The 27,838-nt window shown below is 38.5% G+C and overlaps 1 protein-coding gene across 1 annotated transcript in view; it reads left to right on the forward strand.

The window, feature by feature from the left end:
* Nucleotides 1–27,838, forward strand: part of KCNH1 (potassium voltage-gated channel subfamily H member 1) — a 182,140-nt gene that overhangs the window by 38,894 nt on the left and 115,408 nt on the right. Inside the window, exon 7 of the mRNA XM_021393204.1 lies at nt 11,314–11,743. Within this exon, the coding sequence (XP_021248879.1) occupies nt 11,314–11,743 (430 nt within the window). The remainder of the gene's footprint in view (nt 1–11,313; nt 11,744–27,838) is intronic.

Consider the following 27,838-nt stretch of genomic DNA (forward strand, 5'->3'; position numbering starts at 1 on the left):
AAATGGCTGCTTTTGAATATGTTGGATAATCGTACCTATGTCTCTAGTAGTGCCTGCCACCCTTGTAAAAGTTTGCTGATGAGTCCTTTCTGGAAGAATCCATCTTTAATTGCACTGCCAGAAGCTGAGGTTTTGGTCAGAAATCCATATTTACTTTCCTTCATTCTCAGAGGTCGGGAGGACAAATCAAAAGCAGACAGCTACTGTGTACAGCTCTGAGAGAAACCGCTTCATCTGACTTACCGTAAATGGCTTGAAGTAGTGTGTAAAGATAGTTTCTTAGGGCAGGATTCTCTTCCTTTCACTGATAACTGAGCAGGATATGTCCACTAGTGGCAATTCTTCACATGAACGATGCACTTTTCTCTGCTGCTTCCAGTGCAATGTGGCAGGTGGCAAAGAGCCAGGTGGTGACTGGCTGAATCTTAGTCCACCAGAAAGTCCTGTGTGGATGCCTGGTGATGCATGCACCATTGGCAACAGTTGTGTTAGAGGAAGGTAAAACACTTGAAGATACTGTTTGATAATTCTATAACTAGAAGAAAAGACAGGGAGAAATCTAGAAATGTAGGCTCCTCCTTAATTCTTTAACATTTCTTTAGGAACCAGTCACAAGCCAGCAGAAGAACTAACATTCAGACTACTGCTTATTTTCCTACTGGCTCAAACTACCAAGAAAATATTACTCAATTAAATATTAAATGTAAAAAAAAAAATAAATTCCATGTCTAACTAGTTCAGAGAGTTCATGAATTGTTAACAAAATTTTAGGAAGTGGGCTGCAAGAATCATCTTTAGCTATATCTTGTAAAATCTATCTCAAAATAATTACGTCTGTATTTTTCTGTGGCACATACTAAACATGTAACATACATACACATTTCATCTGTGCTTAGTATTTAAAATTTAGCATGTTATATTTAATTTTTATGAATTCCTTTGAAATACACATTATAAAGGACAACCTAGCTATTAAAAGAAAATTATATCCAATTAAATATCTGGGTAAAAGCATAAAACTGAAATACTTTTGTGAAAATACACTAAACAGGTTGTTTATCTAATTTAAAGTATTTTTCCTTTTGGAAAAAAGCTACGTAGGCAAACTGTTGGGTATAGTGGAACAAACATGATGCTATTTGATATTTAACTCCCTAGAGAGGTTTTCATTTTATATAAAGCTACAGATGGAAATAACACAAATGAGATGATGCAAACAGCCTTGTGAGATCTGGCCTTAAGTGTTTGTTTGCAGATTCCTGTGCAGGGCTTTCATGTGTTACTTTATCATAGCATTGATAAAGCATTGAAGGAGTGCCCACAGGTGTTTCTGACGTTGAAAGACTTAAAAAAGAAAAAAAAAAAAGGCTTTTTTCATGCTCTGCAAATAGTAGCAGTCTGCTAATGATTTTTGCTGGAGGAACGTTTCATATCTGTAGACTGGTGATATGACCTACAGAACATCCCTTGGGGAAATGTGTGTACTGTCACAGCCCTTGAACTGAGCACAGGCATAGACATGCTCAGACTCACAGCAACAATTACTGAGAAGTTCTGGTTACACAGGTTTGAATTTCTTCAGTATCTTAGTTTGCATATTGCATTTTAACAATGAGATGATTCGTACTTCAGTTTTCCTGTCTCTCCTCAACAGTCGTCTTAATCAGTATAACAGTGGTACTTTTAGTTATTCTACCCCTCATGCCCAAGGAAAAAACATTCTCTTGATGCTATCCTTTGAAGATGGTTCATCTTTGTTTTCCCTGGTGGGTTCTGACATTTAACTGATATAAATCATTGTAAGGTCATTAGAGCAGAGCTTCTGCTGGTGTAAATTGCTGCTCTTCTGTGAAGGGCTCAGAGGCTGGTTTACAGGACCTGAGGGGCTTTCCCAGCAATGTCAGCAGAATAATGCTGCACACTTCAGGTGGAGATTTGGGACAGTATATGCAGATTGGTGTTTCATGAGCTGCCTGTGGAGAAAAAGATAACCTTCTATTAAAAGAAAAAAAAAGCCACATTCAAGGACTCTTCAAAACAGAAAGGTCTTGCTTTGTATACTCTGTATTGTGTAGAGAATTCCCTTGTAGGGCAACTCCCTTTCTTTCAAATACGCTGGTTTAGATTTTACTTTCCTCTCACCCCATTTCGCACACTGTGTTACTTCACTGTTGGATTAAGTCAGCTGCAGGGCTGCGCTGCTCAAGTTGTAAGTGTCCAGACTGGGTTGTTACGCATGTGTTACTTTGGCTTTGCTGTAAGAAATTCCCTTGAGACTGGAGACAGTAGGTGGCCATGGCTACTGTGAAGGTTTTTTTCGTCCATCTGGCAAATACGTTTAAAAGAAATTGTAAAAGAGAAAATGATGTCCAGTGTCACCAGTGGCTGTAAAATGAGATAAAGACTATAAATTGCTATGTTAATGTTTCTGTGTTTTCCACATGTGATAGTAAAGGGAGACTGAGACAGGTTAAAGCTCACTGTTTTTCTGCCTGCTATCATTCTCCATTAAAAAAAACTGAAGACACTGAGGACACCATAGAGGAACTAACTTGACAAGTTGACTTGTTTTTAAGAGTGACATAATTACTGTGAAAGAAACAATTTATTTGCAGTGTACACAGGGCCTAGAGCTGATGAAGTTAAAAGCAATGTAGATAGGTTATTGAGTCTCTTGGCTCTTTGGGTAACTTTGGGACTGTCCAACACTTGGCTCTTAGTGCACTAGTAGTGAAGCTGTTTTTGTCTTCTTTAGGATGTTCCAACAATGTAAGATTAATTGTAACATATGAAACTAGAATTGATCAATAGTTTAGACAAGACATACTCATTTAAAAAGAATTTGGATTGATTTTTTTCCCCCATTTTCAAGCAACTTTTTGTTTTACAACTTTCTTCATTATTCTATTATAAAATATAATGGAAAAAATACTGTTTTGAAACAAAATTGTGACTTCTATGTTTTTCAACCAATTTCAAAATTTCTTGTGTTTATTATAGTTTAGAACATTAGCATATTTTCAATCCACATTTTAAAAAATACAATTCAAATTCCAGTTTCCTCTGTTGAGAATATTTTTGTCCATAAAAATACTTTGAATTCATTAACTATTAATAAATACAGCTATTAATAACTACGGTTAATAAAAGAGGCACTTAGGTATGAATAACTACATTCTACACATGGAAGAGGAAAAAAATGAATATATTTGTTCAAGGTCATGAAATTAAATATGAGAATGTCTGAAATTTCTGATCTCAAGTGTGGTGCTGAAGGAGAAAGAATACAACACCTCCAAGAGTATAGACGTGAGCAGAATACAAACAGTGAGAAACAAGTAGTTTTAGAGAAATTTCCATTGGTGCTGAAATGAAAGAAAAGTTATAAGTATTTCTCCTGTTTTTTCTATATGGCAAGCTGATTATACAGTTAAGTAGAAATTACTTTCATGACCTGCCATAGAACTTAATCCGTTGACTGATGAATCAACATAATGCTAGGATTAATCTTTGTAGAGTTAAGGCAATACAATATGCTGTAGTATAGAGTCAGGAAAGAACACATTGGTCTAAAATTTACACAGCCCTTAAAACATGTGATGTTATTGTCTTTTGAATCTGAATAATCACAATAACATTTGTCAGTGATCCTTTATAGTAATTAGTATTATAGTATTGGTATTACTCAGTTAAGGAAATATCACTTACTTTGAGGGGTAATGTTATCTCTTTGTATTCAGACATCAGTCAGTAAATTTTAAAAAACAGACTTAAAGAAGTTTTTTTCCAAGAACAATGCAGTCTAAGACCTTGTATTCCAAAGGCAAGTTGAATCATGTTTTTGCAGTGCCAGCTCAAGCAATTTTATACTGTGGTTTTTATCTATAATCCCATAAGATATAATTTATATTGGAAAAAAATTGACTTCTTACATGTGACACTGTTGTGAAATTTCATGTTAGGAGTGGAATCCAGTTGTGCCAGCGTTGTATAAATCTTGGAAATAGCAGTTTTTACTACATGCCCCCAGTATATGTTTGAGTGGAACACTGTGATCAGTTGTTGCTGATACCAGACTGAGAACTGTATATCATTCTTATTAGTTGAGATAAATAAATACATAGTGAAAGATCATCAGGAAAGATATATTCAATATAAATGATCTAGGGTTCACTTAAGTGGATCAATAAGAGAGAAGCTAGCATTTAGACAAAGATGACACATAACTTTCAAAGGACAAAATGTATGATGATTAAAAAAAAAATGTCCCAGAAAAAAACACAATGCAGAATTAATAAAAGTAAATTAAGCTGTTTAGTGCCAAGGGAGCATGGTGCAACTTGAAAGTACAGTGAGTTGTACGGGGATAAAATGAATCCATTGCTGGTCAGGCTTTTGGCAAATGTGAGGCAGTGCTTTTGCAATAGATTAATTTAAATCTTTTTAGTAGAATAATCTCTCCTGCGAACACAAATTAGCTATCTAGGAATTACTGAAGTAGCTATACTGAAAAGCATGCACATTCTCTAGATGTGTTTTACCTTTCTTTTGATAATAAGGGACAAGGCAATAAATATAAATTACCATGGTATTTATGGTTTTATAAAATAGGGGATCATAAATATTTTTATTAGATGAATTGTACAAACTGGAAAATATAATTTTTAAAGTCTTCTAAATAGTAGACAGCTATATAATTTGATATCTGCTTGAAACTGCGTAGTTCATCTCTCCTATTTGGGTCTGTCTAATTAGGCAATACTGTAACTGTTTTGCATGCAAGTCAAGTCTGTTGATAAATCCAGTAGCAAATGAATATTTTTATGTGGCTGATTAGAACTAAAGCAGTCATAACCTGTTTTCTTTGTAGTGTCTATAACAAAGCAGCTAAATACCAAAGGATGATCCAAGCATAGTGGAAATGTTGGTGAAGCATAGTTCTTGGATGTGCTGACAGAAGATGGGAAGAGATTAACTCTTTAAAAGCCAACCTCCATACTTCTAATGAAGTGCCTTTTTTTATGCTGCCCTCTTGAGGGGCAGGCTGCCTTTAAAACCCTCTGTTTTACAAACTGTGTTGATGTTGTATGTTGGCACTGCAGAGTTCTTCTGCCATTTAACCATTTAGGATTCTTTCCTGTCCTTAAGTGTGCTTAAGGTGTTCAGTTCATTTAAATTCTGCATACTTCCCTTGTCTCCCCCAGGTTCATATACCTTGGCGGTTCAGAGGTGTCTATGTTACCTGCTAATGGATAGTCCTTCCCAAAAGATGATACTAAGGAAGGATGCCCTGCCCAGCACCTACTCCATAGGTTCTGCTTGTGGCTGATAGGATACCAGTTAGCTCTTTTTCTCACTGCTAGCATTCAGATTAGTTTTTTGGCTAAGTCACGAGAAAGTAAGGATGTGATTGGATTTCAAGGCTACTTCTTCATAGCTTTGAAAAGCATGACATGATTTATCATAATGTTAAAGAGAGAATAGTAGTCTACAGAAGCAATTCAATCTGTATAAGGCTAAAAGAATTAAAACACTGAATTACATTTTCAGTGATAATGTATGGTGATAGCCTTTGCCCAAGAAGGAGAGCTAATTTAATTTATTAGAATCTGAATTATTTCAATAAGCTGCTGTTCGAGTTATACTGCATATAAAGAGAAGCATATTTCAGAGGCAGGGATCAGTTACCCTGTTCTTTTTCCCCAGTTCAGCATACTTGTATTGATCTGAGGCAGAAAATCAGATGAGATGGCAGAGAGTATTTATTTGAGTAGCTAAATGGTTGCTGTATAGTCTATTTTATATTAGGGATTGGATTCAAACTTAAGATGGAGTGGTACTACATGCCTGTAACACTAAATTTTATTTGGGTGTTTTGCCTATTCAAAGTAAGTAAAAAAAGCTTCTGGAACTGACTGGTTCTCTGAATCAGAAGCACTGGGAAACAGGTGTCTGTAAGGATGTAAAGGACCACTGAAAATCGTTTTCTAACTTTCTGGTCACTTCTTCCCTCCCCTTATGGGCGGGACATAACATGGGTAAATTTTTGGTTTGGGAATGTGGGGTGGGTGAAGAGCGCTTGGAAGCTTTACATTACTTGCATGTTATCTTTATCCCTGTCCTTCCTCTTAAAGTCAGTGCTTTAAAAAAAAAGAAGAGTTTGCTTCCTTCATATGCTGGTTTTCTGAGTGTGTTTATATGTGCAGGGCAAGCATGGACATAGATTTATAAATGAAAGATCAGCCTTTTAATCTCTTTTCACACCCTATGCTCGTATATGTGAATTATTGCTGTTTTCCCCTGGATTCTAACCAAGCTGGGGGATGTCTGACTAAAATAAGCATTGTGAGTTTAGAGATCTGCTTTCTTCAGTGCTAGGAACCACAGCAGCACCCAGAGAGTTCGGATATTGATTTTGACCTGTGTGCATAATGTTATCTCATCTGTTCATTGCTAAATATGGCAATCTATAGGAAAAGTCATGTTCTCAGACCTAATTAAGAAAATTAGAAAAGGCAAAAAACAAAAATCAGAAGTCCTAATAATGACCTGATGGCATATGGGGCTGCCATGTTCCTGGAGGCTGCAGTACAGCTGACTAAGGAAACAAATGCCAAGAAGCAAGGTGTTGCTTTCCATGGCTTTTGCCTCACTTATGCTAGTGATAAATCTGGTTCATCGTCTTTCTTTTTTGGACAAACAATTTATTTTTTGTTCTGTTTCATTCTCATTCTTTTAGTGGTTATTTTTTTTCTCCTGCATCTCCCTTTAACTGAAGTGAAGCCAGAAATTCAACTGTTATATGTAAGAAGAAAGTGCTAGAAATCCTAGAGCAAATATGTGTCAGTATTTCTCTTTCTAAAAATAGATAGTAGTAAATAAATTATACTTCCTTGGAGCCCAGGAGAAAAAAAAGTCTTAGTGCTTAGTTTGTCTGTTTTCATTCCATACATATGGAAAGTAAATAACAACATAAAAATTGAATGCTATCATACTGTCATGCAGGTTGAATTTATTACAAAAGTCCTAACTTTAGTTCAGCTTTAGCAGGTGGGATGAAAGTCACATTTTACTTCTTCGCTGAAGTTTTTCATCCTATGTCTTGTTTCAAAAGGAAACTGAATAATTTTTTCCTTTTTTTTCTTCTGGCTGTAGAACATTTCTGTTGCTGTTTTTTCTGTTTTATTCTTTTTCTATGTGCGGTTCTGTTATTCGGTAAATTTCGAATTGACTTCAGTTTTGCTCAGCAAATGAACAGTGAATTCTTTTTGTTTGTACTGCACCTGGCACTGTAGTGTCCACTGCTGCTGTCCTTAAGGATTGTAGTGACCCAAGTAACTACTAAATACTCTGCTACAGCCCTTATGTTTAAAACAAAACAAAACAAAAACAAACAAAAAAAACCTTCACAAAGTAATTCATCGCAATGTCTTTTCTCCTTTTTCTCCTTACCTCTTTTCATGGATGTGGAAGTAAAGGTTTAAATCTTCTGTTGTCCGATGCAAAGCTGAAGCCAAAACATCAATATCCAGGCAGCAGGTCATGTTTTGCAGAAAACAAGGAGATACTAAAGAAAATCTATGTGTAAATGTGCACAGTGTCTAGTGAGTAGGTCTAATTTGCAACATTATGCATGGAAATTTAGTGTTCCATGGATAAATTTCTGAAGCATCTTCTGATCTTCAGTGTGGGTTTTGCTTTCCTGCTGTACTGAAGAATGCTGATCTATTTTTCTATTGCTTTTGAGGTATAGTTCTACTCTGCAAAGATTGCAAAGGAGGAGGGGCGTGGTGGTGGTTGTGATTATTATTATAAGGGCTTTTGACATTTGAGTTTGCTCAGTCAAAGAATACAGAGTTATTTCTTCAGGCTCTCGGTGCTTTGACCTTGCCCTTTGGTTTGCTACAGATTTTTCAATTTTCATGCATCAGCCATCACTAGCAATGAAAGTAAAGCAACCAGCGTATTAAATATTTGAATAAATGTCAGCAACTTGTTGTGGTTTAACCCTCGAAGGCAGCTAAGTGCCACAGTCACTTTATCACTCTCCCCCCAGTGGAATGGGGGAAGAGAATTGGAAGGGCAAAATTTAGAAACTCCGGAACTGAGATAAAGACTCAGCAATATAGTTATTGCTCAGCAATAACTAAAACATATCTGTTATCAATGCTGTTTTTGTCACAAATCCAAAATGTAGCACTGTACTGAAGAAAGTGTACTCAATCCCAGTCAAAACCAGCAGACAACTACGTGTGGGGATGAGAAGTAAAAAGATTAGTTTCATTCAGTTACTTCAAACAACTTGGTATATAAGGTTGTGTGAAATTCATAATTTTATGCTGACAATTTGTCCCTGCAAGAAGAATATATTTAAAATTGTACTGATTTCTTACCTGGGCCTTAGAACTGATTTCTTAGCTTTTACATACTCCCTGGAGGAGGGACCTGTGGAATACAATCAGGTGGAACTTTCTCTGAGTAAATCTAGCCTAGATAGGACTTTGTGGGATATTACTTATTCTGTCCTTTCTTGCCTACGTTGTAGATGCCTAAACTTGATTCTTTATAGCAAAGCATTTGTGAGGGGGCTGTTGGGGCATCTGGGGACCTGTAGTACAATTTCTAGCTCTTTATGAACCAAGGTTTCATCTGGGCAGAAGGAACTCTGAGTGTTTCTGAATCTGCCTCTCAAATGTTGTAGCAGGAGCAGAGCTAAGAGGGTGGCACATGCATCGAGAGGAGTAAATTGAGTTCAAGCTCTTTTTTGTGTGTGACATCATGGAGACATCTGTATGGTAAAAGCATAAAAATAATCTGCGCAGATAAGAGCATTATAATGGATAGTAATCGAAAAGCACAGTTCTATTTTGGAAATGGTCATCTAAAAATGTCAATTTTGAATCCAGCAGATCTCTTCCTATGAGTATTAGAATTTTACTTGCTAAATTTAGAGACAAAAAGTACTGTTTTAAAGTCTTGGGGAATTATCTGATTTTTTTCTGATTTACAGTCTATGAAATAGGCTATTAAGTTTCCATTGTTTATAACAATTTGAAATCCTGTCATTTAGGAAATTTTAAGAGAATTGTATATAAAAAAAATTCTGTGTGCAATTTTCATTTTGATATTGATCCACTTAGACAAAACCTTTCTTCCAACTTTAAAATCATTTTTTTAAAAAATGCTTTGCAAAATTCCATTTTTGGGAATTTCACAAGCGAAATTAGCATATGAATATAGCGATCTCCAAACATTCTGTTCTGAAGCTCTGAAAGCTATTTGCTTTAAACTGTTTTCATCTAATTTCAGATATTGTATTTTGTATTCCTATTTTTATATCCAACTTCTTCAGCTCCTTTTCTCTCTCTCTCTCTTTTTTTTTTCCACAAGTATTTCTAGTCCTTCTTTTCAGTCTAACTCAATTAGGAATTAATGAAATCCCCAAACATCTAACTCCTTTCTGAATCATTGCTGAATCATTGTTTTCCTTTGGTAGGACTCACTGACAAGCGGATTTTTTTTTTAAATCCAGGAATGAACTTTAATTTATAAAAAAAAATGTTGTGCCATTTTTCAGCAAAATTTAAACTGTTTTTTAGAATGCTGGGATGTAATTTTTTCTTGCCATTGCCTGAGACTTAAAAGCACTGTGTGATTAAAGGCTTAGCTTTAGACTAAAACTAAAAGTTGGCTGTTACTGGTGAATTCTCCAAATGTAGTACGATATTGTTTTCCTGTTAAAATTGTACAGACAAAAAGGAAAAATGGGCTTTGGTCCTGAGGAAAAATACTGTAAGGCTGTGTGGTAGTAATAGAATGTAGATATTTATAATGTAAACGTGCTCATCACTCAGGGACTTACATGCCCAGCTTCTAAAATACGGTAATCATAGAATGGCTTGGGTTAGAGGGGACCTTAAAGATCAAATTATAGTTTGTTTTTGTTATGTTTTCTCTTCCTTTTTTTCTTTTTCCCTCCATACTTAGCCTTCAGAAATACCTGCTTTCCCTCCCCTGAAGGGAAACTGATAATGTGTTCTGAGATAACAGATTGTATCTGTCTCTGAAAACGAGCCAATATAATCATGACAAATTCATGAAATAAAGAGGAAATACATTGACGCATTCCTGGGGAACATAAGTCAATATACTTTAGGTAATTATTTAATAAAACATCCCTTCTAGTGCATTGAACCAGCCTTAGATACTGAAGCAGTAGTATTTATGTAGGAATAAACAAACTTCCAGTAAAAGCTGGTGACCAGAAGTATGCAATTATACATTTCCAGAAATACTCATTAAACCTGTCTACTTAAATTTTAATCAGACTTCTCTGTATGAAAGCCATTGTGATAAGGAGGAATAGGGGGGAAAAAAAAGCGCAAAGGTTTATAGGAAAGACTGTTCAGCTCTTCAAGTTTCCCAACTGGCCTTGAATTTTTGTTTTTATTTAACAACTTTTACTTGGGAATGCAAATCGGTCTAAGAGTTAACAACATAAAATCCTACGTGCTGGCTTAATTCTGTTTTACAGAAGTAGAATTGGTATTAGCACAGAAATACTACATAGCAAAGCTGTCAGGAAAATGATGTGGGGGATTAGACAGTGAGATATTTGAAATACTTAATCTTTGTGCTGTCCATCTGAGAAATGTTATAAGACTGATAGTTGTGAAAGTATAGCCACAGGAAACACATTTACACCGAAAAAATACAAATCTCTTGGTACTTCCAGCATTTTTTAGACCACCTTTATTTGTCTTCCTCGTATGTCTGACCTAAATACTGCAGACTGTGTTATATTTGAGAAAATAGAGCATGTGTTGCCCGAGATCAGACTGAGAGCTGATGAGAAAGTCAGAAATTGCTATGAGAGGTTCATGACTGACTGCTGGAATTAATTCAGTAGGTGTCTTACTATGTTCCTCTCAAATATTAGATTTGTGTAATTTAATGGTCAGTGATTTTCATATTTGTTTTCAGCCAGCCTAAAGTAGCATGAGGATACTTAGGGACAGTTTACCTGCACAACTGAGCATGCCTATCATTTGAAACCTTTACACAGTTATTTGTAGACCTATTGAAATGACCTAAAAGGGAAGTTCAGAGGCCAACCTACGAAATATTAGTGCATAAAGATAAGGCATGTGTCTGTCCCTGAAAAGAGTCATTAAGCTGTTCATGTTTCACGGCTTCTTTTTTTCTGATGAACACTTAATTCTGATAGATCACCTTGTGCTTTTGCAAATGGCAGTTACAAATCTTGTTGCTTTAGTCTTTGATTCTAATGGCCACTGTGCTTTATCCTTGTAGGGCATCAGTAGCCTCTTCAGTTCACTTAAAGTGGTCAGACTACTTCGTCTGGGTCGTGTCGCTCGGAAATTGGATCACTACATTGAATATGGAGCAGCAGTCTTGGTTCTCCTGGTGTGTGTGTTTGGTCTCGCAGCACACTGGTTGGCCTGCATTTGGTACAGCATAGGAGATTATGAAGTTATTGATGAGGATACAAACACGATCCGAACTGAGAGCTGGCTCTATCAGCTGGGAATGTCAATAGGAACACCTTACCGTTTTAACACATCTGGCTTTGGAAAATGGGAAGGTGGGCCAAGCAAGGATTCTGTCTACATCTCCTCATTGTATTTTACGATGACCAGCCTCACCAGTGTTGGATTTGGAAACATTGCACCAACTACAGACGGGGAGAAGATCTTTGCTGTTGCTATGATGATGATTGGCTGTAAGTATTAGAGATTCTGTCTCTCACACGATGTCAAATAGCTATGTGCCATGAATGCTGAGTAACATATAAGCATCTAGAATAATGCCCAACATTATTATGCATTTTAAAAGCAAAGTATTTTTGGTGGCAGTATAGTTATTCACACTTTCTTATTGGTTTTAAAATCACAGATGGAAATATTGCTTTAATTAGCAAAAAATCAGTAATTTTGGAAGCAATATTCTGTTAATATCCTTTCAATATTCTCATGTAAGTAAACAACAAAATGTCTAAAGCCTGAGGTATTAAAAATTAAAATACTGGAGTGAGCATAGACAGCCCTTGTTCTTAAATTTGGTATGTGGCAAAATCTTGGCGTGTCTGAGAGTTGTGTACGTTAGACAAGTAGGTGAGAGAGTGGGAAGAAGCCCAGGAGCATCTTCACAGGAAGAAGCAAATACAGTGCCACTGGCCTTGGACACCTCTTCTGGCTCATGTTTCCTTGTTGCAAGAGATTCATGTTTGCCAAGTTGTCCAGTTTTTGGTCCATGCAAAGTTCCTGGAGAGTTACTTGCAGTTATACACCATACTGTGACTGCTCTTGGTCATGCTTTTCTACATAAGGGTGTAATTTGGACCAAAACAAGGAGAAAACAAAAAAAAAAGACTTCATACATTGAAGGGCATATCATTGTTATTAGAGAGAGAGAAGCTTCTATACAATAATATTGTATTTAGGGGAGGAAAAAAAAAGCCCTTGCTAAGCAGAAAATTAAGCCTAACATACAATGAAACTCAATTAGCACTACTACTGCACTATAGAAATGTGCAGCTTTGATTCTGATAGGTAATTTTACAGCAGAAATGAAATCCTGTATTGAAATTACACCTGCAGTGGTAAGCAGGCTGTACGTTAGGAATAGAAAGACGAGCATTCTTGAGTGAGTAGCTATAAAAATTGTTAAGTTTACTCTCCTAGTTTTTTTTCACTGCTGGAAGTCCCATCATATTATTAAAACACACTAGCAGTAGTAAAAGTGGAATTTATGTAAAGCTTGGAGACAATTACAGAGTTTCCTCAGGAAAATGTGCATGAGACAGTGTAGCAGTGTAGTACAGAGCAGGCTTCCAAACATCGTTCCAGATGAAGGTACCTGTTTAATAGGAAATATCCTGACCTTTGGCTTATTGTTTATTATGTGTTACACTCGTGACACTACCTAGACAGGAATAGCTAGTGCTATTATTATTATTCAGCGCTGTGAGTACTCAGTGAACATAACCTTTGTAAAATCAAGAATGTGTGTGGGCATATGCTGGAGTTACCCCTGCTCCAAACACTTCATTTGAAAGTGTGATGGAAAGAAACAGAATTTCTACATGGTGAGAACTGATAGATATCTGCTCTGAACTGTGAAATGAATTTTCATTTCAGCAAGTTTTTTTAAAAATAGTAGTCTGGTAATCTTAAATCTCTGAACACAATCATGTTTGACAGAAACAATTTTTTTTTTTGTATTTGATTGGACTTCTGGAACCTTAAATACCTGTCCTGATAAATATCTGTATATCTGAATATCTCTATCCTCTGAACAGCTACTTGGAAACCATTTGGACTATTCATTATATGTGTTTGTGGGTATGGCAGCTAAGTGATCCAATCTTTCAGTTTACCTCTCTGGATCTTGTAGGATCTTATTGCTTTTAGCATGCAAGATGTTTTGAGCTGTGATCGTTCCTGAGGATGAGAAGAACTAAACAGCTTTGTTTAGCTTGCTGCTGTTTGGAGCCTAACTGTTGATACAATTTCTTCCACTTATAAAATGTCTTAAAATAACACTGTTTTGCCTGTAGAATTAAGCTCTCACATAGAACGATGTCAGCTTGAACTAGGTTAGTTTTATAAGAATTATGTCTGATCTGTTAGGAACTTAAAAGATACAGAGCAAATATGTTGAGGGATAAATCTGGGGGAGGGAAAAGGAGTCTCCTGGCTAGAGCTTTTCTGTGTCACTCAGGAAAATCTGTGTTTCTGGCCAAGTAGCATGTTTGTTATTAGCTGAGGTACTCACTCACATCAGAGTTGGTGGCTACATGTTCCTGTTTCGCTTTTCATTTTATGTATGTCTGGTCACATAGATTTGCATCTGTGAAAGTCCAAAGCATCAGAAGTAAGCACTTCTTGCTTAATAATCTAATGTTTTTAGTATTTTTATTATTGCTTATGCAATAAATTTCATTTTTGGGGTGAAAAACAGTGATAGTAAACAGTTTAATAAGCTTCCTATGCAAGCTGGTTTGTATCTCAAGGTTTCTGACATTAGCAGAAAATAGGTTTAAAAGAGGTCAGGCAACTGTGTTGTGGTGATCTTCCTCATGGTAAAGATCTGGTTGTGCTAGGAACTCAAAGGGCAGAAACCTTGAAAACAAGTAGATTATTCTACAGACATCTGTAGATTAAATGTTTACTGTAGATATGATCTTTCATTTAGATCCTGTGATTTGCTGAATATCTTTAAATGATGAACGTGTTGCAGTACTCAAGCCTGTAGTGGAAAAGGAGAAATCCATTTTCATTAACAAATAAGCACAAAAGGGTACGATTGCGCTGAAAATCCTCTTTTCCACTATTGTAATAATTTGGTTGAGTAGTACACAGTGATGCCCAAAACTATGCTCTGACGGTGTGTGAAAGCAGCCGTTCATTTCTAATCTTTCAGTAGCACAGGGAATTCCATTTTCTTTCCATGATCCTACCAGTTTGACTGATAGAAGCTCTGGTTGAAGATAAGTGGAATTTGCAGAGCCCAACTTTAAATTTATTTATCCATTAACTTCTCCCCTTCTAGAGGGTGTCCTTAAGAACTGTGTGAATTTATCTTGTTTTTGGAATGATTGGGTATACGCAAACATACATACCTGTATATTTAAACTGTCCACTGAAATAGCACTAGACATTTCACAGATTTTATGTATGAAATGGAAGCAACAGTGGCACTTTTCCTTTGAGGTTGTTATCTTTTGTTAGTTGAGTAAGTCAATACGCTAACAAAATTGTTTTTGAGATCCCTGAACTGCCACTATAGTGTCATGATAAAGAGGTTATTTGGGGACAAATATATATAACAACCAGCATTAATAATTCAAATTAATTCCAGCAAAATTTTTCTTTAAATAAACTGGAAATATTTAATAGGGGAGTAATTTTTTCCCCTTGAGCCAAGTAACCTCTTAAGTGTGAATAAATAGCAACTTCCATTAGTTTGATGGGGAAAATTTTAGCTGATTAGAAAGAAAGTGATAAAATTTCCTTCTATTTGTGGCTTTTATCCTTTTCAGAGTAGTAATATGCACTGTGTCAACAAGCTAGCAGCTTGTTAAACAGTGCCATGGCTGTCCAACGTCATGCTAACAGTTTTATTGGTAGAGATGGCCTTTGAAATTGCGATCCTCTTATTATTTGTGAAAGAACCTGAATTTTCTTGAAATAAAACTGATGGTCAAGATGTGTGAAGGTGTCTGTGACCTCCACCTTCTTTGCTTGGCCTGTGTAGCTAACACACGCGAAGTTGGCATTGGTGCCACTTCAGTGCGTGGTAAGCACTTGCCTCCCCCTGGTTTCTCCATATTTGATATTCTAAAATGATTTATAGAATAAATCTGATCATACGAAGTGCTGGGGAAGGCTGGGCATGGTGTGTGCTGTCTGGAGGAGCACTGTCAGGTGGTGCAATTTTGTAGGCTTTCTGGCCCTTGTTTCAAGCATAGCTTAATGTTTGGTTAGGTTTTGCTTGATTTACTGTCTGAATATCTTGAATGGTTTCTGGGGAGAAAAATCATAAGTAGCAGCAATATTTTCCTTTGGTTTTGGACTGTTTTCTGCTTAGCCTCTCTGTTTTCAGGAGAGGAGTTACTATATAAATAAACAAGAGATTTCAAGATGTGTGTTGCTGTCTCATCCACTGGAAAACTGGCTAAAAGGCTTTTGGTACAGTTAGTGAAGGACTATGGTGACACCCAAACAAGACATTTGTATCAGATGGGCTCAGTATAATACAGGTATATGAGAGCATAAGGAGCTTAAGTAGTGTCCTTCCACGTGTGTTCAGTATTCTTATGCAAAGAGTGCTGGAATTAATGCTCTAATTGTGTTCCATCTTCCATAAGACTAAATTCATACTTCTCTTGTGCTCTGCCACTGATGATCTATCCCATTCTACTCACTGCTGACTCCTGTGAAGCTGATCCAGAGGCAGAAGTATATTTGTGTGCTGTTAACTCCTCACAGACTTATTGACCACTGATAATAGCACTTTGTTACAGTGTCAGATAGCTGTTCAATGAAATTCCATTTTTCTTTTTATTCTGTATTTTGTTATGATAACTGTAGTGGAAATGCTGAGTCATGGCGTGAAGCAGTGATTGAGCACCTGGTGGGAAGGCAGGGCCAGCCCAGGGGAGCTCAGGTGCATGCAATGCAGCTGAGTGACCGGAGGGGGTGGAACCAGGATCCACTGCTTCCCAGACCTCATTTAAGGGTTGGCAGTGGAGGTAAGGGTGTTTTGCTGGAGGTCCCCTGTGTATCTGAGGCCTTCTGGAAGTAAGCAGATTTTTTCCTTTGTTTCTGTGTCCATGGCTGCTGTATTTGGGCTTATCCTCACTTGCTGCAGCCTGGGACTTTGCTACCGTGCTATCATTGCTGTGCTTTCCATTGCGTTATAACATTACAATAACTAGTAGATCCATGTACTGTCCAGTTAACTTCACTAATGTGTCTCTATCCTAGTGGGATTTGTGACTGAGTGAGCACAAATGTTGGCCTGGTAAAAAGTTTAGGATACGTGAGTTTGTGGAAGGAAGGGTGGGTGTATCTTGTTAGCAGTGCACTGACACTGGAAGGGCTGGTTGAGACGAAAGAGCTGCATGTGGGCATGGAGGCTGTGGGGCTGTTTGTCTGCTTTTATACGAAAGCAAAGCATAAAGGAAAGCATAAGGCACACTGTGTGTCTTCGTCTCAGCAGCCCTGGTCTCTGCTCAGGAGCCGCCTCCCATGGGGAGGTACTCTTGTGTTCTACGTTTTTCAGGGAGATAGCGTTTTACGGTTGTTTGTTCTGACTTGGGTAGGTGCAAACCCTGATTAGAGTCATGAGGGACTACAGTGTACTCATCACCTAGCCCTGGGGATGTATGGTCCATTGGTCAGCCCCACTGAAGGGAGACATGGGTAGGTGAAAAATGCTCTCCACTCTTGACCTCAAATATTGCGTATCTGTTTGGGAAAAACAGATCATTTTAAGATAGAGGTGAAGTACCCTGTGGCTGCTTTTAAGCATTTCTATTCTGTGGATGCCTACTGTGTCTGATATGATACATGTATTACTATGTAGCTGTTTTTCCTGCACATATGGTGAATTACAGTTTTGTAATACAGGCTCTGTCTTCACAGGTCAGTTCGCTGACAGATGTGTGCTTTTGCCTCTATTTATTGTGTGTGTATATGTATATCTGTATCTATCTATCTATTGAAATATGTGCTACAACTGAAAGTAAAAGTTATTAACTCCTCAGCTTCATTGTAAATGAATCAAAACATATTTGCTTATCCAATTTCACAGATGGGCACTAAATTGCTAATTAATAGGGAATATGTCTACAGACAGATCTTTCGGAGGGGCTGATGTATACACAGGTTTAAAGCCGCTTTCTGCAGATGAGGAAAAGACATCTATTTTCCATTTTTAATACTCGAGGGAAAAAAAAAAGCTAATGCAATTTTTAGTTTCTCCCCTGTGGAGATGTATGCCTCAGAATAACAGCTCTCATATATTTTGTTCAGTGAAGCTGTCAGGTTGGGTTGTGTAGTGTTTACTTTTCCCAAGCAATAGCAAAAACCTGAAGACTTTCATTTGCAGTTTTCATATCTGGGCACTGTGTCAGCAATCCCTTTGCTCTGCAGGTAGAATAGGGATAAACAGTTCTAAAAATGCTTTGCATTTTCCTCCTATAACATAGTGTTGATGGATGCTTGCCTATCTGGATTTTGAGTAACTGAGCAAAATCTATCATACTTATTTTGGGAGACCCTGCAAGGTCTCAAGCTTTTAGTACCTTTTCAAGGTAAATTCTCATGGTTAGCCAGGAACTTCCTGGAACTACAGAGCTTTAACTCATCTAAAGGAGGAAGTTCACTGAAGAAAAAACAGGTGTTTGAGTGATAGACTACATTATAAGTTTCACTGTAAGCACTATAATTAGTCCAGGTAGTCAGAGCAAAGATGGAAAAAGAAGAGGAATTAGAAGGTCGGAATCAAGCACGTGCATGCTTATGTACTGCAAGAAATTTTCAGCCACTGAGTTCATTAATAAAAGCAGACCAGATACCAAAAAATACTCATCTTCACTGATCTTGTACAGTGCTAGCTGCCCTGCTGCACTTCAGTGCTTCTCTCTGATTAAGGTAGACATGCATCCCAGGACCATGAAGGAGCTCTTAGCCTTGTTCAAAAGTCTATGAATAACTTCTTCCTTGTTACGCACACATGAAAAAAAGGGAATGAGTATAACATGAAGTACATTTGAAAGCAAAATTAGGTAATTTCATTTACAGTGGTCTGCACTACAAATGTGAATATCCCTCTGAACTATAAGGAAATGGTGGCAGTTAGTATCCTGACAGGGTCAGTATTGCTACTTCACAGCCTCACAGAAGAGCGAGGATCTCACAGCTTCACAACTTCACAGAGGACATTTGGTGACCCCCAGCAGGATAAGAAGTGTTCAGAGGCACTCATGAATGAGTATAGCCAGAAACTGATGAAAACTAGACTATTGTTATCAAAATGCCTGAACAAGGTCCAGATGTACTGCGGCATCCTGTTTGGTGGTACTGAGGCATGCATTCCCCTTATAGTACAGTTCCTCGGTGGTTAGAGCAAATGGATGTGGCCAAGCTGCGTGTACTTACTAACAGCTCATCTAATTGTAAAAGATGCATGTGTAGTGCATACCCTGAACAATCCTTAGCACTGCACTGCTTGTGCTACCCCTTAGCAGTGATACTACTTCAAAACTAGATGTGAGACCAGATCCTCAAAACATTGTCTTGGTAAACACCAACTCTTGATCTGTCCTATTATCTGGGGCAGGGAAGGGGCAAATTGTGTTGGGAGAGCTCTAGCAAAAGGTAGCATTTAACACTAGTACCCTTCTAGGGGATGGGAGGCAAGGGACGTGTTGACGTTGGTTTTGCTGAAGGTCAGTGGCCTAAAGCTGAGGGCTAGCCATGTCCCAAGTGCTGCCTAGGTCTGCTGAGGTTGTCGCCACGAGGCTGAGCACAAGGGCCTGTGAGACTTCCAACCCAAAACATCTCATGCATGCATGCTTATTGCGGATGTGTTTTTTTAATTTGAACACATTCTGGAAGAGAAAAAGAAACTCCGCCCTTGAAGAATTGACTCTGGGGTATCTATTCCTCAGCACTATCCCTGGCAATGTGGCAAAGATCTTTTAGGTGCCACAGAATTCTCACTAGCCACTGAGGCTGTGGTTGGCAAGCTTTCTGTAGGACTGATAGCTTTGAATTGCTTTTCATTGTCGTTTATCTTAGCCATGAGCACTGCTAATCAAGTTAGTAATTCTTAATTTAAAAAGAATGCGTTCCCTTTTTTCTTTCTAATAAGTAGAGACAGTCTTTCCAGATCTATTCCCTCATCCCTCTCATCTGTGCTTTATTGGTTGTTTGTTGAAGCGGCTCATGATATTTGAAGAGCTGAAGTGTTGTTGGTATAATTGCTAGGCAACTGTTTGGGATTTCTGAATGTTATTTTCCTTTGCCCATCAGAAAGAACCACCAGATGTGTCATGGGTATGCTTCTCAGATACACCAAGTTTAAGGCTAAAGAAAGTAAAAACAGCAACAACAAAAAAACCCACAAAACCAAAAACTGAAGTGCCAGAAACCCAAGCTCCGAAATCCTTGTGATAACATGAAAGTGGACAGACAATGTTGTTGTAGGCTTTTTGGTTGTTCAAGCAATCCTGCAAACAGTCGAGTCCTGAGGGATGCAGTTTTCAGTGAAGTGAACCAGGATCTCTCATCAGCAAGCATGGGACTGCACCAGCTCATGGTGGCATCTTCAGAACCACCGATGAGCTGAAGCATCTGGGTGCTGGGCCTGCACACTTACGTCATTGATATTCAGTACGGATGGGACGTGCTGGAGGGATGCGGTCAGTGCTGGCAGGCTTCACAACATAGCAAGCTCCAGATGCAGAACCGTAGCTCATAAAAGCTGCCTCCTCTTAGGATAAGGGCATCAGAGGCCTGCAGATTTTTAAAGGATTGCTACTAGCAAAACATAAAACACTGGTGGTAAAGCTGGTGAAAGGGCAGGCTCTAGGTGACACCTATGTAAACAGCTTGCTCCTACCAAATTCATTGTCTCCAGGCTAAGATAGACTGGAAGGTTTTTTCAGGTTCGTACCACCAGTGCTAATCCTGTAATAAATCTGTCTGTGCTAACGGCTGTAGCTATATGACCAGTGCCCCATTTATATGGGGTTAGTCATATCCTCACCACAAAATGCTTCAAAGCAGTATTTATAGAAGAAATAAAATGGTTTTTGTGAGTATATTAATTTGGTAGTACTTCATTTCCTGGTGTGCTTTTGGGAAATATAAGCTGACTATGTGTGAGATGTTATTTTGTACTATGCGAAATTGAGTAAGCAATACTCTCTTTATTGTTATTTAAAGTGTAGGTGACCAAATTAAAGCTAGATGAAATTCTTGCTGTCACATTCCCTGCAGAAGGCAATTTGCAAATGGCAAGGGTAAATTTGCCATGTAATTTTGGTTGTGGGAAAAAAAAAAAAATTCCAGGGCTGTATCTTGAATTGTCCCATGATGTGTCATTTTGCATTAATGACTAAAAATTTCAGGCTGTGCTTCAGCCTAATGGACCTAGGGAATATCCCCACCTCTGAATATACTGGAATTTAATCGCTAGAATAGTCTCAGGAAATTTGACTCCAAATCACTGTCAGAATGATGCAAATCCAATCAGGATAATTTTGAAGTGAGATTTTTGTGGGGAAAAAAAAAATCACAACACTCTCACAGTCTTTAGTCTCTTGCAGAGTTTAATCTTGATCTCCCAGATACTGGAAATTTTTGAAGTGTAAATGGAGAAAAAAATGTTCTGTTGGACAGGAAGGAAGATGAAAACTGTAGAGTGTTAATTGTTCATTTGTTTTTTTGAAGCTGTGGATGAGAGCTCACGCTACAGAAATGTTATAGATAATTGCTTTTCCTCTGTCACACAGTTTCTAAATTTTTACCTCAAATGACTTAATTGTGATGAGGAGGATAAGGAAAACAAATAAGTATCCCTGCTGTGGGTGTCTTTTTCACCTGATGTCTTTTATATCACATGCTTCTGTAATCTCATTAGTGCAGTGTTTTGCTTTTCTTAGGCCGTTTCTAACATTGCTTCCTATTAGTAGATTTTAAACACTGAAATGTGGTGGCTTTTTTGAACTTCTATCAGCATGTGCAGCCAATTTGTTTTGTAGTTTTGGATTCTGAAGAAACATCATTAACTCAGTGTGATGTTTAACAGAGATGCACCTGATGTGTCCAGAACATGGACTGAAAGTGCAGACAGGGGAAAGGAAGCAGGAATGCTTCAGGAAACTAGTTGGGGGATAAAAGACAAAATGAGTATTTTGCTCCTTATAGGGGAAAAAAAACCAACCAAAACATGAGAACAACTTCAAGAATCTGCAAGAGACATTGTTCACAAAAAATGTGACAGACTTTTCTTTCTCTCTGCAGTTCCTAGGAGGTATTTCCCTAGCGGCAACACTGTTTCTGAAAGATAGAAATCCTGGACAAGGATTTAGTTTTACTTAAGAGTATTCTGTTTTCTGTATTCTGTATCTGTTTCTGTCTAAGAAGAATCCAATTAGGAATGGGGAAAAAAATAGCAAAATAGCACACTTGGTTATGAGAGTCATTGTGCCACTCGTCATCTAATATGGAATATTAAAGAAGATCTGAAGTATCTTCTAAGCTCCTCTCACCTCTACATCTTCTTCAAAAAGGAGGTAGCTATTATCTGTCTAATTGCTACTGGACTCAAAGACTTGCTGTAGGTTACAAAATGTTGGAGCGGAAATATCTTGCATTGCTGTTATGTCAGTGGTTTATGGATCATGGGATGTCCCTAACCACTCAGGTGAGCTATCCTATGGCATCCTAAGAATGAGTAAGGACTAGTTGTGCTTACCGGATCAGTGAGTTTGAATGTGCTTGGCTGTTTCTATATTTTAAAGATTTTTTCGTTTTATAAAAATAAGTAATGTTCTAAAGGATGTAGATGCTGCTGTGGGTCATATACAGTTTTTTTTTTTTTTTTTGAGGCAGAGAGCTCTGAAATAGTCTAAATCTAAACTTGATTTGCTATCTGGAGATATATTCTATCACAGTAGCACCCTGATGGAAGAAATTCTGATCTCCTGAGAAAATAGGGAATATATGTGAAAATGTCAATATCTTTTATCCACAGTGCAGTAACTCTTGCTGCAATTGTTGTGAAAAATACACAAGGAAACAGGTAACTTATTAATGGCTCCTCTTGCCTTGAAGGCAATTAGAAAATTTATTCTTCTAACTGAAGGATTTTGACAGCCTGTAGGGTCTAAAATCCTCAGTGCCATATTCTTTACCGTAAGGTGCCTTATGGTAAAGAATGAAATATTTTATGTATTAAAGCCTGACGTCTTATTTATGTCAACGTGAATTAGAAATGCTTTTTTCCTTCTGCTTTGAAATCAAGCCAAGTAACTGCAGTGGGTGTTGTGGAATTAGATTCTTCTCATTAGGTGAGGGGCATACCTTGCCCTTTCCTGCCACTGGCTTGAGAACAAAAATGGGTGGTTCAATAAGTGCAGGTGAGCAGAGTGATTCGTGGTCATGGTTGAGTAGTTCTTCAGTGGGAATGGAAACATTCGGAGTGATTTTCGCTAAAAAATATGAGGGAGCTGGATGTTAGTAACATCTCTCAAGTGTTCAAAGGACAAATTGAAGGAGAGATAATTGGACTTGCAAGAAGAACTACTTTGTGATTGAGCTCAAATGAGTTTTTTGTGAGGTGGTGGTTGTTGTCATCTTTTTTTTTTTCTCCAGTAAAATCAAGATTTACTACAAAAACTTAGCAAATATGAGTGATATTTCTCTTCTTTGGTCTCCATGGCTAAAAGAGCATTGTTTAAAGCATGATGCTTTGAAGCTGACAAAGACTTGAAAGGGGAATTTGAGATGTTTAGTTTGGTGGAGAGGAGAGTGCATTAGGGCATGAGATAAGTATGGCTGATTGACTGTACTGATTTTATCAGGGTTAATGCTCTAAAGTGTTCTGATCATAGTTATACTAGTGTAAAACATCTCACTTCATGAGGGTGTAGTCCATATCCAGAATGGAGTTATCTTTTTTCAGACATACTTCAATAGCACAGAAGTTTGCAGAGAAGACTAGTGTTTTATAGGACCATTGTGTTTTATCATTGGACAGTCAGACATGAAGAAAATGCTTCTAGCCAACTTGGGTTTGAACAGAAAAATATGATGCTTCAGTACGTGGAGTGCTGGCACAAGAGTCCACAGCATAGTGAAACACTGTTCAGAAGTTCATTGACCAGTGAAATACTAGGGCAGATATTTCATTCACAAAAGCAGGGAAAATAAGGGAGCCTAAAATAAGTGCATTCACACTTGTCCAGCAGTTTGCCTTCAGCTGAGAGGAACAACAGTCTGCTGGGAAACTGGTCTGTGCACAGTGGTAGAGCGGGTCAGAAACAGAACTGACTTTCAGGCCTTGCACACAGTGCAAACATGTGTAAAGCACTGCTGATGACATTATAAATACTGCCCTTGAGGAAGCAGTAATGGGTTTTCCTTTCTACAGCTGTTTTATAAACCGCATCATGGCTGTGATCTCTCTTCAGCAGAGATTTAATAAGAGATGGTGTCAGATGTGGAGAGCACTGTGTAAGGACTATGGGAAAGCATTTGACAGCTGCATATAAATGAGAAGTGCTGTTTCCTTCAAGTTGCTGCTGTTGACCTCGTGTATAATATGCTGATGTGTATCCACTGCCTGGATGGGACTTGGGATGGGATGTGGCCTGAGTGTGTAGGCTCAGACTTTGAGACAGCACTGGAGATGACTGAAGAGTTCTATAAGGTTTGGATATATGGATAGTAAAAGATGCAGCTTCCCTGAAGGAGACTGTACAGGTGGAGAAAAAGAAATAACTTAAATCTGAGACCGCTATTTGTTTGTGTGTGTGTGCGTGAGCGCACTGCTAGCATTGCTTTCCTCCTGTAGTTTGTCTCTAACCACATTCTGCAGGAAAGCACTGCTCTCTACTTTTAAGAGGACGATATCTGGTTTTGTACCATGGAATGCACAAAATGGTTGATAGACAGTAATGTTTGCCTGAGGCCACACAGCCAAATTCCCCCCCTGGATGCTCACAGGAAAGTTTTGTCTTTCAGTAAGTAGTTGCTACTGGCTACACAGTAGTACCTCTGTTTTAACAGCTCTGGAGGATTCTCTTACCAGTCTCTAGCTGCCTGGTGGACCAGCTGCATTCTTGTAGAGCAGGTCTTCTTTCCCCAATGACCTACTCTTTGAAATGCCCATTAATTGCTGGTCCTTGTGAATGCTACAGGAGTGCACGCTTCTCCCAGTTCAACAGGCTGTAGATTCATCTCAAGTGAAAAAAGAGCACTTGCTGTAGTTACAGCTGAAAAATAGCAAGTTTCCCCCAGAGCGTGTGCCAAGCCCACGTGCAGGGTATGTAGAGAAAGCAAGCTGCTCTCTTGTGCCCTGCTTCTGAATGATCCAGTGCTCCAGGAGATAGGAAGGCATATAAATGTGCCAAACTGAAGAAAACAGTCAACCTGCCACCCACAAAACTTGCTTGCCTTAAGGAACAGATTTTAGCTTTGCACGTTTCATCCTCCACTGACTCCAGTGGTGCTGATCCTGAAGTGTCCTTTGAGGAGCTGCAGAAGCACTGGCCCTGCAGGAGCTGCTCTGTTTCTGTTTCCACTGAGAGTGTTTGCAGTAAAGGAAGACAAAACATCTTTCACTGATGGGCGGGATTTCTTCTGAGTCTCTGAATCTCTCTCCAAACCTACTTGGGATACCCTGACGTTGGAAGGCAGGGAATGGGTATAAGGACATGACTTTTTCATGTTTCTGATGTACGTACCTGGATGTCAACAGCAGCTAAGCAGAATACTTAACAGATAAAATCTAGATGAGATTGTGAAGTTAAAATGCAAATGAAAAGCTTCAGTAAAGAAACCTAGTAGTGTCAGCTAATTCTGCTAGCTTGAACCCTCGAATACTTTGTGGAAACAACTGCACTTTCAGTACTGGCATTAATTGTTCTGGTGTTGACGGGCAGGAGCTACGACTCACAGATACACAGTCTCTCTACTGGCGGAGGCGTAGGCACCTTCCCAGTATCAGCTGCTGAGTTGGGCTGATATCTGCAACAACAAAACCATACCATGCTTTTGTATTCCTTGCACGATCTCTGCGTTGTTTCTATGTTTTATCATTGTGCAGTGAATACACTGGGTGTGCTGTAATTCAGACTATGGACTTTTAAAATTACAATCAGACAAGTAAACAGAGCATAACAACTGTGATCATCAATTCAAAACAGCTTGATTGGATCAGTGTCTTCTCATTAGAAAGGGAAAAAAACTCAACCCCAGAACAAAGAGCTTTTTTACTGACGGCTTTGTGCCTTCCACAGGCTGATGATGTGTTTTATGTTATTGCTTGTGTTCTGAGTCCTTCCTACCATTTCTGATTTTACTGCTATTATCTGTCTGCTGCCATCATGATAGTATTAGAAACTGAATGTAGCGACATATATAATTAGAGTTGTCTACACATTCTTCCTATTTTCCATTTGACTCATATTCCTAACTTTCTAAATCTTTCAGTTTTCAAGTTGAGATAATGAAGGTCAGCCATTTCTGAGAACAGGGTGTTGTTTATCTATTTAACAAAGCAAGATTTTGTTTTGGTCCGGTCTTGAGAGCAGATATATAGGAAGAGCTGGAAATTGAGATTTGACAGCAAGAGAATACTCACAGAGGAGAATTTTTGGGGAAAAAAAAATTGCCTTGATTCAAGAAAGAAACCAACGTTATAAGGACCTTTAAATGTGACCTGTTGGAAAATGCTGTCCTTGAAAAATACAAAATGATGCAGTTATCTGGTTAGACATGTATGTGCTTTAGTGATAGTGAAAGTGCTGAACGGACATAAGAATTATATGTTTTGTTTTCTTTAGATCAGTTACAAGAGTCTGAAAGCAGTGGAAAGGGCAGGATGATACCTGACTTTAGTGTGACTCAGATGGGCATATCTAGCTCCCAACAGCCACTGCCCTGCAGGCAGGCCCAGGCACATGGGCATCCCTCACTGCCAGTTCCTGCAGCCCAGCCTGGCAGGGCAAGGACACTGGCATGTTATGGGGAAGCGCTCACTGGGAGAAGCGGCGTGGGCTGGTCACTCTGTACAAGCTGGGCTAGCTGTGCTGGTCCTTAGTATGTGTGTCTCTTTGTAAGCTTCTTTCAAAGAGCAGATACCTCGTTGCACAGTCTTTGCTAGACCTTGCCAAAGCTGTGTTGCTGCACACAGATGCATTAACGTGTCTGTCAACAAAGCATAACTTGCTGGCGTGTTGCATGCTGCCTAATATTGGACCTTTTTGCATTATTATTCAAAACATCCTCTTTTGTATTGTCTGTAAGAGAGTAGATTCCCTTCTGCTGTGTTCCTGTGAGAAAGCGCAGTGCTGCAGTCCATTGCAAGCACAGACTTTTTAGATATGTGGGACTGGCAAACTGTGAGTTAATTGGTGATGTCTGCATGCTGCAATTAACCTAATTATGGCTTTGATTACATTAATTAAACTCTTGTCCAGGACAGCAGCTGTTTAATCATTTGCCTTGAGGCCCCCTCAGTTGGGGTCATTCTGAACCCTGCTGTTTTGGGTTGGCAGAATTTGGTGAATGTAAGATACAATCAACAACAGGTTGAAGACTTCACCCCCTCCCTCTCAGTCTTAAACTTTCTCTTCTTAAAACTCTGCTGTGAAATTTTGAACGCCATCCATCAAATTCTGGACTGCTGTTCTTTGGAAGTTCATCTCCAGGGTGGTTGGAAATTGTCTTTTTGCAACCCATTTGCCTTCTAGTGCTCTCCGTATTGTGCTTATGGATGCTACGCTGGATTCACAGGCCCCGAGAAAAGAACTAACTCTTGCTTTGTTGCCATAGCATTAATTTTATTTTTTTTTTACTTTTCAGTACAATTAGCTGATTTGCATCACAGCTTGTTCTGGAGAGTTGTTGACTTGTAAAGGGTTAGGATTTGGAAACTGTGCCATAAAAACGCCAAAATCAGCTTTGACAGAATCAGCAGTGGCATAGCATGGTAAGAAAATGAAAGTACTGTTTGAGCTTTATGAGAGATTCCTGTCTTTGGCAGTTGTATTGAAATAAGCACTTTGGTGTTTTTGCTGTATGAAGTGTCTGCAGAGATATGGTGCAAATCAGTAAGGGATGAGGATTTTCAGTGGAAAGAACTTTTTGGTTTTATTTCAGGGTAGAAGAGATACAGTCTTTGACTTCCTGGAAGCAGATAATGGCAGAGCATCTATGATTAAGTCTTGTGCTCTTCAGTTCTGATTACTTCTCCTTTATCTTCTGAACAGGGGTATTGCAATGGCTGTTAATTCCCTGTTTCAGTAGTTCAGTGTTTGGCAGCTAAGCTGTGTCTAGGGGAGAGAAGGACTTGATCAGGAAAGTCCCTTCCTTCCCTCTTGTGTTGCGTAGTTGTTTCTCTAAGTGAAGGCCCTGGCCTTTGTTCTGAGGTTTTAGACCAGACGACTGCACCTTAAACATGCTAGTAATGTTGGGATGTTGAATGGTACCCTGGTGGTTAGACTCTTATCACTTACTGACGTGGTGGTTTGTGTTAGCTCCTGAACCTTCTCCAAGGGTATTTTGCCAGTAAC

Source organism: Numida meleagris, chromosome 3 (genome assembly GCF_002078875.1).
Source record: "Numida meleagris isolate 19003 breed g44 Domestic line chromosome 3, NumMel1.0, whole genome shotgun sequence".
In the NCBI taxonomy this organism is placed as follows: Eukaryota; Metazoa; Chordata; class Aves; order Galliformes; family Numididae; genus Numida; species Numida meleagris.